Source organism: Lactuca serriola, chromosome 5 (genome assembly GCF_051521515.1).
Source record: "Lactuca serriola cultivar US96UC23 chromosome 5, Lser_US96UC23_V15, whole genome shotgun sequence".
NCBI lineage: Eukaryota > Viridiplantae > Streptophyta > Magnoliopsida > Asterales > Asteraceae > Lactuca > Lactuca serriola.
The window spans coordinates 246,322,254-246,337,720 of NC_136412.1; the positions used below are offsets into that span (position 1 = coordinate 246,322,254).

At 35.3% G+C, this 15,467-nt stretch overlaps 1 protein-coding gene across 1 annotated transcript; it reads right to left on the reverse strand.

Annotated features, from left to right (window-relative positions):
* Nucleotides 1-6,818: 6,818 nt before the first annotated feature.
* LOC145053921 (uncharacterized) lies at nt 6,819-9,446 on the reverse strand. Its single transcript, XM_079002040.1, has 2 exons — nt 8,045-9,446; nt 6,819-7,899 (listed from the first exon to the last, which is right to left on the reverse strand). The coding sequence occupies exons 1-2, from the start codon at nt 8,191-8,193 to the stop codon at nt 7,230-7,232; spliced, it is 819 nt and encodes a 272-aa protein (XP_078858166.1). The 5' UTR covers nt 8,194-9,446; the 3' UTR covers nt 6,819-7,229.
* Nucleotides 9,447-15,467: the final 6,021 nt, after the last annotated feature.

The window sequence follows — 15,467 nt, forward strand, 5'->3', positions numbered from 1 at the left end:
CTTCGGTCCGATGCAGGGGGCAAGGCCCCAGTTAGCCCGGACTTCGGTCCGATGCAGGGGACAAGGTCCCAGTCAGTTTCCGGACTTCGGTCTGATGCAGTGGGCAAGGCCCAATATGTGCTTTATATGTTTTGTGTGGTATGTGGTAGATTGGGGGAGCTCACTAAGCTTCGTGCTTACGGTTTTCAGTTTTGGTTTCAGGTACTCGGTTTTCAAAAGAGGAGCTCGGGAAGATTGCAGAGCACACACCATAGTCAGTTAGCCTGGGAATGTTTGACTCTGATGATGATATTATGTTTTGAATTTAATACTCAAAAGTTATGTTTGACTTATGATATATTGTTATAAATCTATTTTTAGTAATGTTTAAAAGAAATTTTTAGTCATGATTTTTGGGTCGTTACATAAATGGTGTAAATTGAAACTTTTCAAAGTTACTAGGTCAAATATTTGAATCATTATAATCCTATATCATCCATATTTAACCAAATCCATTAATTTTGATAAGGATAACCATACCAAACATGAAAAATCGATTTTAGGCAAGAAAAATGAGTTTTGGTAATTATCCTCATCAAAAACTACTCAAAAAATCGAAAATCCCGGCAACAGCACCCTAGACTCGTCGAGTCCACTGATGGACTCGTCGAGTCGGCTTCGTAGACAATAAAAATTCGACTTTTTGATCCTTTGGCAGTTCACTTTTGCATCTATTCAACTAGAAAAACGACTTAGGCTCTGATACCACTGATGGGTTCTGAGCATAACATCATTCCTATGGTGTACATGCAACCCTAATTACTTTGATCTAGGTTTTTCTAATTTGAACATACAACATTGAATACCAAAGCACTAAACCCTAAAACTAGCATACCAAATTCGAAAATCACACATGATTAGGGTTTAGATCTTACCTATCTTATTATGTAGTAATAACAAGATTAATCCTTCTTGATCTTGACTTCTGAAAGCCTAGTGCCCCAAGTGTTGCACCTCTAACGGAGTCACAAACACTACTAGCAACAAGGAAGAACAAGAGAGAGAGGAGAGGCTCAAAATTGGCTATGGAATCCTTATAGGGTTTCTAATGGCCGATTTTGGCATGCCCATGGGTTCCTTATATAGCTGAGCAATTAGGGTTTCAGTCAAAACCCTAATCCAGTTGCTTAGTCCTTAAGCAGCCCAAAGGATCCTTCCAGATGGCCCATTAGACGATTTCAATAGGGTTTCAGTCAAAACCTTAATCCGGATGCTTAGTCCTTAACCAGCCCAAAGGATCCTTCCAGAAGGCCCCTTGGACGATTTCTATATCGACTCCCATATAGAATTCGTTCATTGCTTCCTTGTGGATCATAAGCCCAACTTTGTAACTATCTTATAATTACAGTATCATTCCCCTTGATTTAATTAATCTCTTTTGACCACAAAACTAATTCTAAATTAATTTTTGATCAATATTAATTAAACTATATGATTTATCTTTTAATATATTATTCACATAATATATTAATAAATCACAATTAATCATCTTTCTCCATAATTCATCATATCAATTGCTAAGGTGAAGGCAACCCAAAAGGACCATGCTCATAATCGGGTCAAGTACATACCAAAATAGTTATGCTCTTAGACACCTAATCCAACACGGTATGCTCTAGGGAACTCACTAAGCATTAGCTTACAATTTGCAGATTTGTTTCAGGTACTTCTGAGCCCAAGGGCAAGGGCAAGGCATGATGGCGCGGCGTGCACTCTCTCAAGTGTTTTTTTATGCGACACTCTGATGTATTAAAATAAAATTGTATTCCCTTCATCCCAAAATAAGTTTCCACCGACAAAAAACACGACAGTTTAAGAAAACGCAAATCAATGTGGCTTTTAAAAATGCCATTTCTACCCTTATTAATTTTTTTTGTTTAGTTTCTTTTAGAATTCATATAATTTAATTATTACACCTACTTTTGTACCAAACAAATTTTTTTGCCACAAAGTATCTTGAAACTTTCATTATTTTTTGGTAAACAAATGGAGGCAAAATTTGCCGCCATAATTTTGTGGCAAATCACAGTTAAAATTTCATTTAGCTTAAAACTCATTTAAAATTTCATTTTGATTCTAGATTATGAAGCCTTTTCTTTTGCCTCCAACTTATTCTATGTGTCTGTTCACTTTCCATTAATTAGTTCCATAAGTGAAATAGCTTCACGATTTTCGGTTTCTACACAGACTATTAGTCACATTTGGCATCAAGCTAAATTTCAAATTGACCACGGATTATCGGTTGATTTATCTTCAAATAAACCAAAGGTTGTTGGTCGGAAAATGGTACAAATAAACTGGAATCAAGTTTTAGAAATTTTGTTACATCGTCAAGCCAATATACGATCTCTTGCGAAATCTATAAATGTCTCGAAATCAACGATGAATAGACGTATCAAGGAAGGTGTGCTTCGACCACATACAAATGCCATCAAGCCAACTCTAACTCATGAGAATAGAAGAGAAAGGTTAGAATTTTTCTTATCAAAGATTACTATATAATCATTATTAAGTCCGATTCCTACATTCTATGATATGTTTAATGTTGTTCAAATTGATGAAAAATGGTTTTACATATCAAAACCATCAAAACGTTACTACTTTGTCCCCGGTGAGGATGAACCGTTGCAAACATGTAAAAGCAAAAAGTTTATCACAAAAGTTATGTTTATAGCGGCCGTAGCAAGACAGAGATTTGATTCATTAGGTAACGAAGTATTTTCAGGAAAATTGGTATCTACCCGTTTACAACATTAGAACCCGCTAAGCGTTCAAGCAAAAACCGTATTGCGGGAACATTGGAGACGAAGCCTATTTTATCGATGAACAAAGAGGTAACAAGGTCATGGTTGATAGAAAAGGTTCTACCAGATATATCAAAGCCAAATGGCCGCAAGGTCATATCGGTCCAATATTTATTCAACAAGACAACGCAAAGCCCCATATTGATGTTAAGGATAACGAGTTTCTTGAAGCGGCATCTCGAGATGGATGTGATATTCGACTTTGTTTTCAGCCCCCTAATAGTCCGGATTTGAATGTGTTAGACCTTGGTTTTTTTTCGAGCAATCCAATCACTTCAAGAACAAGAGGTTTTGCGCACAATTGATGAATTGGTTGATACGGTTCAAACATCTTTTGAAAGAATGTCATCACAACAACTTAACAATTTTTTTATCTACAAACATGTATGAAAGAAATCTTAAAAGTTCAAGGTGGCAACAACTATCATGTACCGCATATTGGTAAATCTAGGTTAGAACGAGAAGGTAATTTGCCACTCCAAATTGAATGTGATCAAAATTTATTAGACGATGCCATATTGTATTTGAACCCGTAAAAATGCATTGCACGTCACCTAGTTAGTTTGGAAAAGAACACTTGTATTTTGACTTTTTTTTTTTAATAAAAAAGAATGAGATGTTTTGTTTGTGTGGGTACGATTTGATTTACTACCACTACACAATGAATTCATAAGGTTGAATTTTTAGTTTAGTAGAGTTACTATTTGTTTCCATATTCTCTCGATGACCTTTTTTTTTTAAATTTTACTTATCATAAACACATTAATAAAAACATATTCGTTAACTCAAATGATAAGGGTTAATTTGGTAAACTATTCATCTATTTTTAGTAGTGGACATTTATTTTGGGACAGCCTTAAATAGTAACCTGGACATTTAAATTGGGACGGAGGGAGTACTTAATATGGATTTCGGAAACAATTGTATTTGAGAATTTCAACGATCATGGATAGTGTTTTGGTTAATCAAAAATGAAAATTTTCTTTTGAAAATTGGGTCGTTACATCCATAAGCTAAGAACGTGTTTTGGAAAGAAACAAGAGAGAAGGAAGTGTAATTGTGAATCTTATGAACCGACTATTCATCAATAATAGTGTGCATTGAAGATTAACCATCTTGTTCTTATTCTATATTTCGTCTTGTCTAATTCACTTGATAGAGATTTCGCACCATCATAGTGAAATCCGATTGATACATACCGATTTAGTGACTTAAAATCATCCCTTAGAAGCTCAAGGAACCATGTCCAGTTAGGCTTATTCTCAACATCTATAACATCCCAAACAATTGGGTAGACCTGATTATTGGCATCTCTACCTATGGCTGTCAACAACTCACCATTTACTGCTCCCTTCAGAAAGCACCCATCCAAACCAATAATTCTTCTACACCTTCTTTTCCAGCATTCACATATAGCTTTGGAACCAATGTAAAACCTATGAAAATAGCTTATCCCATCTGGATTGATAGTTACACACACCTTACATGTTGAGCCTGGATTGGATCTTAACAACTCTTGTGCATAATCATATATTCTGGCATAATGTTCAATCAATTTACCTTCAATTAGCTCTTTGACACATTTCTTTACCCTACGACATTGACCTATAGACACAACACACCTAAACATTTGCCTGATGTCAATAATCATCTCTTTAAACTTCACCTTAGGTATTTTTGCTATTTTACTTATGTAGTGTCTACCTATCCATTCAGGAGTAACCATAGAGCCAACTTTGAACTTCCTACCACAAACATGAGTAACTTCTAAAGTCTTGATTTGAATAGATCTTTCATTGAACATCCATGAGGCATATAGTCTAAAAGGGCAACCATTATCCTTATTTCTTTTCTTACATCTTCCAAGTATTCTGATACTGTCACATTTCTCAAAGTAGAGCTGATACCTATTGTGGACTGTGTAGTTTTGGATACAAAACTTCAGCTGTATAACATTCTAAAAAATGTCACCAAGTTTTGGTTCCATTTTGCCCCATCTTGTTTTTTGATCATGTATTATGTACCATTTTTTTCACCAGTTCTTGCTCTTCTCCATCTTCATCACTTTGCAAGTCATCACCATGATACACTTATGCTCTTACATCATTAGTCAAACTAGAGTTTCTAATATTTTCATCAGTTAGTAATACATTAAGAGATACATCCTTACACTTGTCTAATAGAGTAATGAACTCTTCGCTTGGTTCATGATCCATATACATGCCATGAAGCTCAAAATCCATCTCATTAAGACCAGAGAAAGGCTCGCGTAAACCAAAAAAATGGGTTTGTGTTGTCTTCGTCTTCAGAATCCCAATCCATCAAAACAACCTGAAAAAACACACATTATTGTTATGCGTTAACCTCTAAAGAACAAAGAGCTGTAATAACACAATCTTCAAAGAAATTACACATACCCTATAAAAACGACTCTCCAAATTTGCGATGAATGATGTCGATTTTCTGAAGGATTCTGAGAAAGTGTATGTTTACGTGTAAAAGGTTGAGGTAAGGTGATGGGTACACTGCTCCACGTAAACGGACATAATGGACGTAATGTCCGTGCCAACTCCTCAATTAAGTGCCAAATCAGCACACGAGTAACCGGCTACTAAGGGTGCAACCTCTTAAATGAGATATTGAAACATTTAGCGAAAGTATCCGACTTTATTACCCCCAAAACTCATCCAAAGGTAAAACCGACACTTTTTGGAAAACTTAAGGGCTTTATGACAATTTCCCTATTACACTTTCCAAATCACATACTTTTTATTAAACATCATTTTTTTATCAATTATCGGCTAATATTTTGGCTATAAGTAGAAAATGTTTCCATTTTACAATTTAAAAATAAAAGTTTTTCATAGACATAACAGATAATAAATTGCATTGTAACCCTTTTTTAAAATTAATTCTTTTAAAAACAACATTTATCTACGGCTATAAGCTAGTCAGTCAAATCTAATGGTGTTTCTAAGATAGATATAAATGGATAATAATAATTATTAAGCAAATCATGTTATAAACTTGTCCATACATTCAAAATAAGGTTACAAAATTATTTACAAACTACATTTCTTTAAACTTCTTCGATGTTACTATTTAAAATAATTTATTTAAATATAGATAGAATATAATGATTTCGAAACAAAGGAGGTTATAAATTTGTACAAAACATTCTAAATAAGGTCGTTAATGTATTTCGAAACTATAGTACCCACAAATTTGAGATTAGGTTTTTAAGCCTTATTGAATTGTTATTCATTTTAAATATAATTATTACTTGGAGTTGATATAAATGAGGTACTTTAGGTGTGTAGTGTAAATTAAGGATTTGAACTTTGAAGATGTTAAAATTACAATATATGCAGAAGGTATGAGGAAGCCTTTATTGTACGTTGCTAGTTAATTAATTAATCAATCTTTAACTTATGAAAATTATGTAGGATAGGTAATATTATCATCTTTGCGGTAAGGAATGATTACAATTGTATAATTTCAGATGTTATTCGGCCATTTTAATCTATTATCGATTTGTTCAATTTAATTTAATTTATTTTTTACTTTCAAAATATTAATGTAACACCTCTTTTAGGGTCCAGTAGAAACTACATTAAAGGGATGTTTAGTTTAACTTTTTCACAGATCAAAAGTCTTGTTTGGAAAATTTATAAAAAGTCAGATTATCTGACTTTTTCAAAAAGTTCATTTTTTGTTTGTTTTTTTTTTCATTGTTAAAAAAGATGATTTTGTTATGAAAAGCTAAGACCATAAGATGTGGGTAACTAGATGCAACATCATTTTGGTGCCACATCATCAATGGTGTTATAACACCAAGTGAGGAAATTGGCAACATGTTATATCTTGTTATGACACCAACTTTTTTTTTTCATTTTATAATTTATTTTATTTATTTTGATTTTTTTTAAAATTGAGACAAATATTTTTTAAATTAAAAATAAATAAAACATAATGTTTAAAAAGTATAAAAAACAATTAAAATTTTCTAAAAATTAAAATTAACATAAAGACTAAATTACACATAATATCCAAAAACAAACAAAAAAAAAACAAAATAACATCCAAATTCAAAAAAAAAAAAAAAATACAACGTTATTCGTTATCGTTATTGTTACCATAGAAGATATGATCCGCTAAGTCCTTTCGAAGTTGTCTATGTTTATTTGCGTCCTGAATGTCAACAACGCGATGCAAATAATCTGATGTTCCTGGTTGAAACTGAACGTGTCTGGGCTCCGTTGGGATACAGTGTGCAATATTTCGCCATTTATCCTCTACTACCATGTTATGCATTATGATACATGCATACATGATATATCGTAAAGTTTCTAAATCCAATGGTCGTGCTGCATGTTCGACTATATGTCACTTCGCCTTCAGCACTCCAAAAGCACGTTCCACATCCTTACGTACTCCTTCTTGTCTTCTCTTAAAAAATTTGTCTCGTTCTTCAACCGGGTGGCGGAATGCCTTCACGAATGTGGAATACTGAGGATATATTTCATCTGTAAGGTAATACCCATATTTGTATTCGTTTCCATTCACCGTGAAATGAGCATCCGGGGCTTTTCCATTCAAAAGATCGTCGAATATTGACGACTGATCAAGAACGTTGACATCGTTGTTGGAACCCGTAACCCCAAAAAATGCATGCCAAATCCATAAATCTTGAGAAGCGACAACCTCTAACACCAAAGAAGGTGATCCGTGATGACCACTTGCGTATTGCCCTTTCCATGCTACCGGACAATTTTTCCATTTCCAGTGTGTGCAATCAATGCTTCCGATCATTCCGGGAAACCCATGGCGTTCTTCATGCGCTGCATACAATTCTTGCAAATCATGCAACGAAGGTTTCCGCAAATACACGTCACCAAAAGTTTCAACAACACCCCTTGACAATGTATACAAACTCTTTTTTGCGGTTCTTTCGGACATTCTCATATAGTCGTCCATGGTATCGGGTGACTCCCCCATAGCCATCAAACGAATGGCCGCGACACATTTCTGCAACGTTGTAAACCTGCGTCTACATCTAGCATCATATCTTAATTAAAAAAATTCGTACTTAAACATAAATTAACTACTGTTTAAAAATATATTGCATATGTTGTAAAATTAAAGAAACATATAGTACATTTTTATTTATTTTGTATAAAAATAAAGTAAAGAAATGATACCGGCTTTCCAAGGCGTTGGCGATTCGTAAGAACACATCCCTACTCAAACAAAATCTTCTTTTGAAGTCCTTCGCCCCGTATACATAATTATCCGCAAAATAATCGCGATATAGATGTTCGTGTCCTTCCTCGCGATTTCTGTTTAACATCGCACGTCTTGTTAGTAGCGGGGCTGTGTCTGATTATAACAGATCGGTAGTGTAATAATGATACATTATCCTAAAGAAAATATCGTCATCTGAATCATCAGACGAGTCGAAAAGATCCATATTTTTTTTTGAAAATAATTGAAAGTACGTAAAGAAGAGAAGAGAAAATGTGAAAATTTTAAAATAAAATAGGAGGTATTTATAGGATAATAAATTGGTTTTTTTAATAATTAATTTTTTTTTTAAACCGTTGTATCAAACAGTCAAAAGATCCTTTTCTTCCCGTCGCCACGCCAACGGGATGCGCCTTAAACGAGTTGCAACGAGCAGGGGTGGTGTTCCCCCGTTACGCAGCCGTTGCGGTCGAGCCACGTCAGACGCGTTGCTTCTCGTTGGTCCCATACCGAACACTCTAAGCTATCATGCAAACTTCACTCGAACTTTCCTCACCAAAGTCCTTTATCGATTATCGATTTGTTCAGTTCGATCATCAAAGTCACCTGAAAATCTACATTTCGCTCAATCTTTCCTCACCTCACTTCCCTCTCTTTGTGTTGTTGTCAATAAACACCACCAGAGGTGGTTGCTTTTTCCGGTGAGCAAAGGGGCAGCAACCTTTGTTTGCCTCTCCTTTTTGCCAAACGAACCAGCCAAACGCCCGCTGAAATATTGTTGCTACTGCCTACTATCATTCTTCTTCTTTGATTTCTGCCATGAACACACACTCAAGTGTGTGTTTTTCTTCTCCTTCTGATACAAGCACGAGAGAGCCAGCAGCCCCTCACATCCTTCTCTTCTTCTTTCTTCGAGAGAGTCGAGCACCAGAGGTATTTTTCTGGTTTGCCACTACCGTCGTCCCTTTTGTTGTCTCAGTTCCTTTTTTTTTTATCTCGATCGATTAAAGATCCGAAGACCTCTTTTCGATTTATACCTTTCTTCTTCTTCACAATCGGTCAAAGACCGGAGACCCTCTCCCTTCGCTGCCCCTATCGCAGGCGACAACTTCCAGTCGGCTCTCCCACCCTTCGTGATTTGATAACCACCATCGATCCACCTTTATTTGTTGTTTTCATTCCTTCCGTTTGTCTTCTTCGATCTGCCAAGGACCAAAAATCCTTTCCCCTTCGATTGTGTTATATGGATCAGGTCAGCCCCTCCTCGCGATCGCCAGCCACCGCCGTAGCTTCCCCAATCTTCCTTCGATCCGTTCTCTCTCTCATTCAGATGAAGACCAAGAAACGGGCACCCTTTCCCCCTTTGTTTGTAATCGTTTGATAAACAGCCCCAGTTGTGTTAATTAATTAAAATCAGCCCCTGTATTGTATTTTTGACAGATAAGCCCCTCTTTTGAGTTATTTAACCAAAAACAGTCCCACTTGAAATTGATGATCACAATTAACCCTCCATTGGTGGTTATTGTTCAAATCAGCCCTTCCAATCCGTATACAAGATTTTAAACAATCATTTTGATTTAAATCATTTCAAAAATAATCCCATTAGTTTGATTTGTTACAAAATAGTCTCGAAAGCGTTTCAAAGGTCAAGGATTAAGGAACTTCGGCTTTTCACGAAAAGCTTCACCAAAACAAACATAAATCGAGATCACGCATCGAATGTGAGTTTCTATGACCCTTTTTTTACGGTTTTAATAATTGGGAGAGAATATATGTATGTCGATTAAAGTTTTGATGATTTTCAAGTTTTATATACAAAATAGTATCATACTTTATTTTTGGTCAAAAGTTTACGAAGTAGCAATCTAAAAATGTGATAAATCACCAATAAATCTATTAAGTTAAAGTAGATTGTTAAAAAGTTATATATTTATACCTTACTATAATTATTAAGAAAAAATCACAAGATTATAAGTAGATTACTGTAATAACACAAGTTGATATTACACGTCACAAACTGATGATTTTATATGTATAAGTTAAAGTATCTAATGGAAGCATGAAAATATATAAAAATCACCATAAATATTATTCGCGTATAAAACGAAAGTACATTGTCATATTTGGTGGAAATACCAAATTTATGAAATTATATAATTATTAGTTAAAGTTATCAAATTTAACTTTTAATATATAAGGTTATGAAAAAACGAATTGAAAAATTATTAATATATTTTTATATTAATTATAAAAATATAACTCAATTTACTAAGTTATGGATTTTTATTGCAATAAATAACATGATCGACTTAAAGTCTTAAGAGTCGTTATTTGTAAAATATCGTACTGTATTGATCACGTGAATTATAAATTATCATGGGAATTGTTGGTTTCACGTTGATTGAAACTTTGAAAATAATATAAAGACAGTCGTTTTGCTGCCCAAATTTTGTTACAACAGACAATGGAAAATTAGGAATCCATTAAGTCTTACATATCTCAAATACTAAAAGACTTCAATCAAATATTATTCATAAACAACAAAATCATAAGTATTCAACAAACCTATAACAATAAGTTTAGGACTAGGATGTCTAGACACATTGTTGGGATCCAACACACCAGGATCTCCCTGTAGGTGTCATGTTGTTTCTAGAGCCATATGAGTTAGGTTCGTTTCCTAAGCCATTTGGGTATGTTGTTGGGTATACTAAGACTGCGTCTTGGTGGAAAACCCTTTATTTTCGTAATCGTTAATCTGCAAAAAATGACTAACGACAGGTATAAGTGTCATACTATTGATGTTGTTCGGTTAGACCGCCCGCCTGGAGTTGCTAGCTACAACTACGTCTGACGAGACGAATTTTGGCGTTGACTTTAGTGTTGGATTAGTGTCTAAGTCCATAACTATTTTGGTATGTACTTGACCCGATGGTGCATGGTCCTTTTGGGTTGCCTTCACCAAAGCAACTTGATAGGATGAATTATGGAGAGAAAGGATTAAATATGATTTATTAATATATTATGAGAATAATATGTTAAAGGAGAAATCATATTGTTTAATTAGTATTAGTCAATAATTAATTGGTAATTAGTTTTGTGACTAAAAGAGATTAATTAAACTTAAGGGACTGGAATTGTAATTATAAGATAATTGCAATTAGGGCCATGGATTGCCTTTTGTTATAAGGTGGACGAATTCTATGGGGGAAGCCCATATGAAATCGTCCAAGGCTTTAAGAAAAGGGCTCCATGGGTTGCTTAGGGCTTAAGCAACCAAATTAGGGTTTCCTTGTTAGATAACCCTAATAGCCTCACTATATAAAGACCCTTTATGCCTCAAAAACGTGGACAAGCAACCTTCTAGGGTTAGAACACGTTTTGGGAAGCCTCCATCCTCTCTCCTCTTCATCCTCTTGCTTATGGTGTTTGTGAACCATTAGAGGAGTGACACTTGTGACTCTAAGCCTTCCAAAGTCAATTAAAGGAGGAATTGGGATTGTTATTGCTACATAACAATCAAGGTAATATCATAAACCTAATTATATGTTAATATTGATTTCCATATGCTAGAATTAGAGTTTACAGTCTTGGATTCAAAGCATGTACAATAGAGAAACCTAGATCCAAGCATTAGGGTTTGTATAAGCACATAGGATGTCTTATGACCAAAACCCATCAGTTAGTACCATTGTACATTACCACGTGTTATAACGGGGTAAAGGACTTACTCATGCCCTCATGTGGAGCCGGTGCAAAAAGTGTGGTCGATAGTAGTTAATCCAATCTTGATTTTTGATATGGTCTTATTTAACTATTTTTTTTAGGTCATTATCCTAATATATTTGAGTAAAAATGTTAAATTTTAAAATATATGATGTTTAATATGCTTTGAAAGGATTAGTTACAGTTAAAATGAGAGTTTGGATGCAAAAGAAAGCAAAAAGAGTTGAAACAAACGGAAAATAGACGAAAGCGGGACGAAAGCCAAAAGGCACGCTACAACCTCTTACGATGCGCGTCGCGCCCTAGTTAAAATGAATAAATTTTTTCTTTTTTCCTGAGGCGGTTTATGACTTCGTGGCCAACACCTGATACCACGACGTGGTAAAGGCATTACCACGTCGTGGCGATGCTGACAAGTATAAAATGATCTGAAAATTAACCCTAAGGATAGATCTTACATTCCAATTCGTTTTCTACAAAAATAAACCACAAAGTTGCGATTTTAAGAGTCTAGAAGGTGGCAGGAGGGCCATTAAAATGATATGGAGCGAAGATATGAATGATTCAAGAGCGGATTCATGACAAGAATCATTCGATTTACTTTTCTGATCACGATTAGTATTCCAATTGTGTTCCTTCTGTTTTTACTTTCTGAATTTAGGTATTAAAACCTTTTGCTTTGCATTTAAGATTAGATGAATCATGAGATTTTTTATTAGACTGGAGGGTATGGGAGGGACGTTTCCCTCATTTTTTGTGGGTCATACCACCATTTCCCTCACTTCCTTTCCCTCACCTAAAACTCAAGGAATGGGTGGGAAGCTCCCCTCACTATTTTTTATTTTTTTTAAAATATATTTCATACATATATTATACTCATTTTGCAGGGAATTAAAAACCATGAATCTTGATATATTTTTTATTTTTTTTAGTAGGTATATAATTTTATAAATATTAAAAAAGATTAAAAAAATTGTCCAATAGCATGAAGAGAGAGAGTGCGGCACCCCCTTCCCACACCTCTTTCCCGCGGGTTGCTTCCCTCACCTTAGGGATGGTGTTCCAGAGTGAGGGAAACTTCACTCACCCCTTTCCTGCTATGATACCGTCCGGCCTTAAATTGCTATTTGGATCGCTTGTTCTCATTTAATTTATTGTGTCAAGTTTGATTGAAGATCCATATGTGTTATATTTCATTCCTTTATTTCATATTACAGAGTCTATGGGAAAAAAAGAACAATCTAGTTATATATTCTTGAATCATAGTTGTTTTATTACCATAAAATAATTGTGGCTAGTGTTGGATCAAAACCTAGGGTTAGGTTAGTAAAGTTATGAACTTTAATGTGTGTGCATGTTTTAGATTACCATTATTAGCATGATTTAATTCTAATAATCTTTAGGATTAATAAAGATCGAATCTAGCATGACATGAATTCAACAACGAATTTAAGGATAATTAATGGCATGAAGATGAAATTAAAAGTCTTTATAGTAATTATTATTCATGTATGGACCAAATACATGAATCATTTTAGGAATCGGTGAATAATGAATAAATGACCATTGCACTAAAGTGGTTATCCATGATTTTGAGATGTAATCCAATTTGAACCAAAGTACGTGCAGTGATTCGTTTCCAGTGAGTTTATCTAGGTAGTTTAGTTATTGATTACTTGAGATTTAATAAGAACCCCCCCCCCCCAATTTTTACTGCTTTTCTTTATTAGTATAATCTATAATCAAATATTCTAATTGTAACATCCATAAAATTCACAAAAATTTAAAACTTTTTCAAGCATCCAAAAAATATTACTTATTACAAAGTATTTTCAAAATAGTTTCATATCAGAGTATCCCAGAAATCAAAATCATAAAATAAGAGGAGGTGCACGATCAAGCATTCGCCTTCTCGCGATCATCCGAAGTACCTGAAACAAAATCCCAAACTGTAAGCCCGAAGCTTAGTGAGTTCCCCCAAAATACCAACGCCATACAAACCAGAACAATATCATAACAAATAACATGCATATAGAGTCTACAATATGGCTGGACTGCCCTCACTGGGCCTTCAGTTTATATGGCACACTCTTAGAACCTTCAACATGTCTGGTCCGCCCTACCGGGCCTTTAGCTCGTCTGGACCGTTCTCCAGGCCTTCGGCCTAACTTGTACGCCCTGATGGGCCTTCAGTCTATCCGGACCGCCTTGGGTATGTTGGCCTAGAGCACAAAGCAGGACCGCCTCAACCTACCCCACAATCACATAATCAACACATAAATATCATACGCTAGCTAGCATGTACAGATAGTCATACAGATCTGACATATAACTAATCATATCATCGTCCTATATACCAGGATATCTATCTAACCGATCACTAACATAGCATCATCCTATATACCAAGATACAATCCAAAAAGGGTTGGCATTGGTGCCTTCGACCCTGTTAGTATAGTGAGAAGAACTCACCTCACAATGTCGAACTGAACTGGAAAGATCAAGCTCTCGAATCACAACTCCAAACTCAAACACCTACAACCACCATAGGACCAATTCCATCAAGACCCAAATTACCAAAATACCCTCAAAAGTCAAACATGGTCAACCCCGGTCAAAGTCAATAGTCCATGTTGACCCAACTCGTCGAGTTACTTCAGAACTCATAAAACAAGGAAAACCCTAACTAACTCGTCGATTTATCTCCTTAACTCGCCGAGTTTATCCAGAATCCAGAAAGCGGGAAAACCAGACTCAACTCGTCGAGTTGGCTAAGCAACTCGTCGAGTTCCTTCAGCCTTTTCATATTCAGTCCTTTCCAGTCAAATCCAAAGCCCCAAACTACAGATCTAGCCTCTTAGGACTGAGATACCACGTAAAGTTGCTAACTTTACGTGCATGCAAGGCATTAAAGGGATTAAAACACTAAAACTAAGCTTAATAAGAGGTTTAGGGCATGGAGAAGGGCCAAGACTATATAAAGTGGACAACTTTATGTCCATGGAGGCCTAGAGGTGTTCATATTTAAAACCACATCCTCTTGACAAGCTCAAATACGAGAATGACTCCATTTTGCACAAAAAATGACCATATACTTTCATAAGAGGAGATCTAAGCAATAAGAAGTTAAGGTATCAACTTTATACCTCAAGATGGTAGCCAAAACAGATTAGATGTCGGATCTACAACATCCTCCTTACTCCAATCTCTTTAATCTTCGAGTTTCCTTCCTAAAGAACACAAGATTTACTCTCCAATGCTCACACACACTCATGAAAGCAATAAAGCACGACTTAGGTTTCTCTCTGGACAGTAAGGTGGTAAGGGAGGTTGTTCAGGGGACTTAAGGTCCTTTAAATAGGATGCAAACCCTACAAAGTAGGGTTTCCATCCATAGCCTCAACTCGTCGAGTTGGGGTCCTCCAACTCATCGAGTAGGTTCCATAAACCACGCAACCTGATTAGTTTCTACACGACGAGTTGGGGCCTCCAACTTGTCAAGTAGGTCTTATGTGATGTACAAAAATCCTTAAAATCTCATACAAGGGAGTTGGGATGTTACACTAATGTTAATTCACTACCGTTCCCTTTGAGTTCGACACTCTTTCTTATCAAAATTATATTATATACTTGATAAGGTTTACTGCCTGTAAG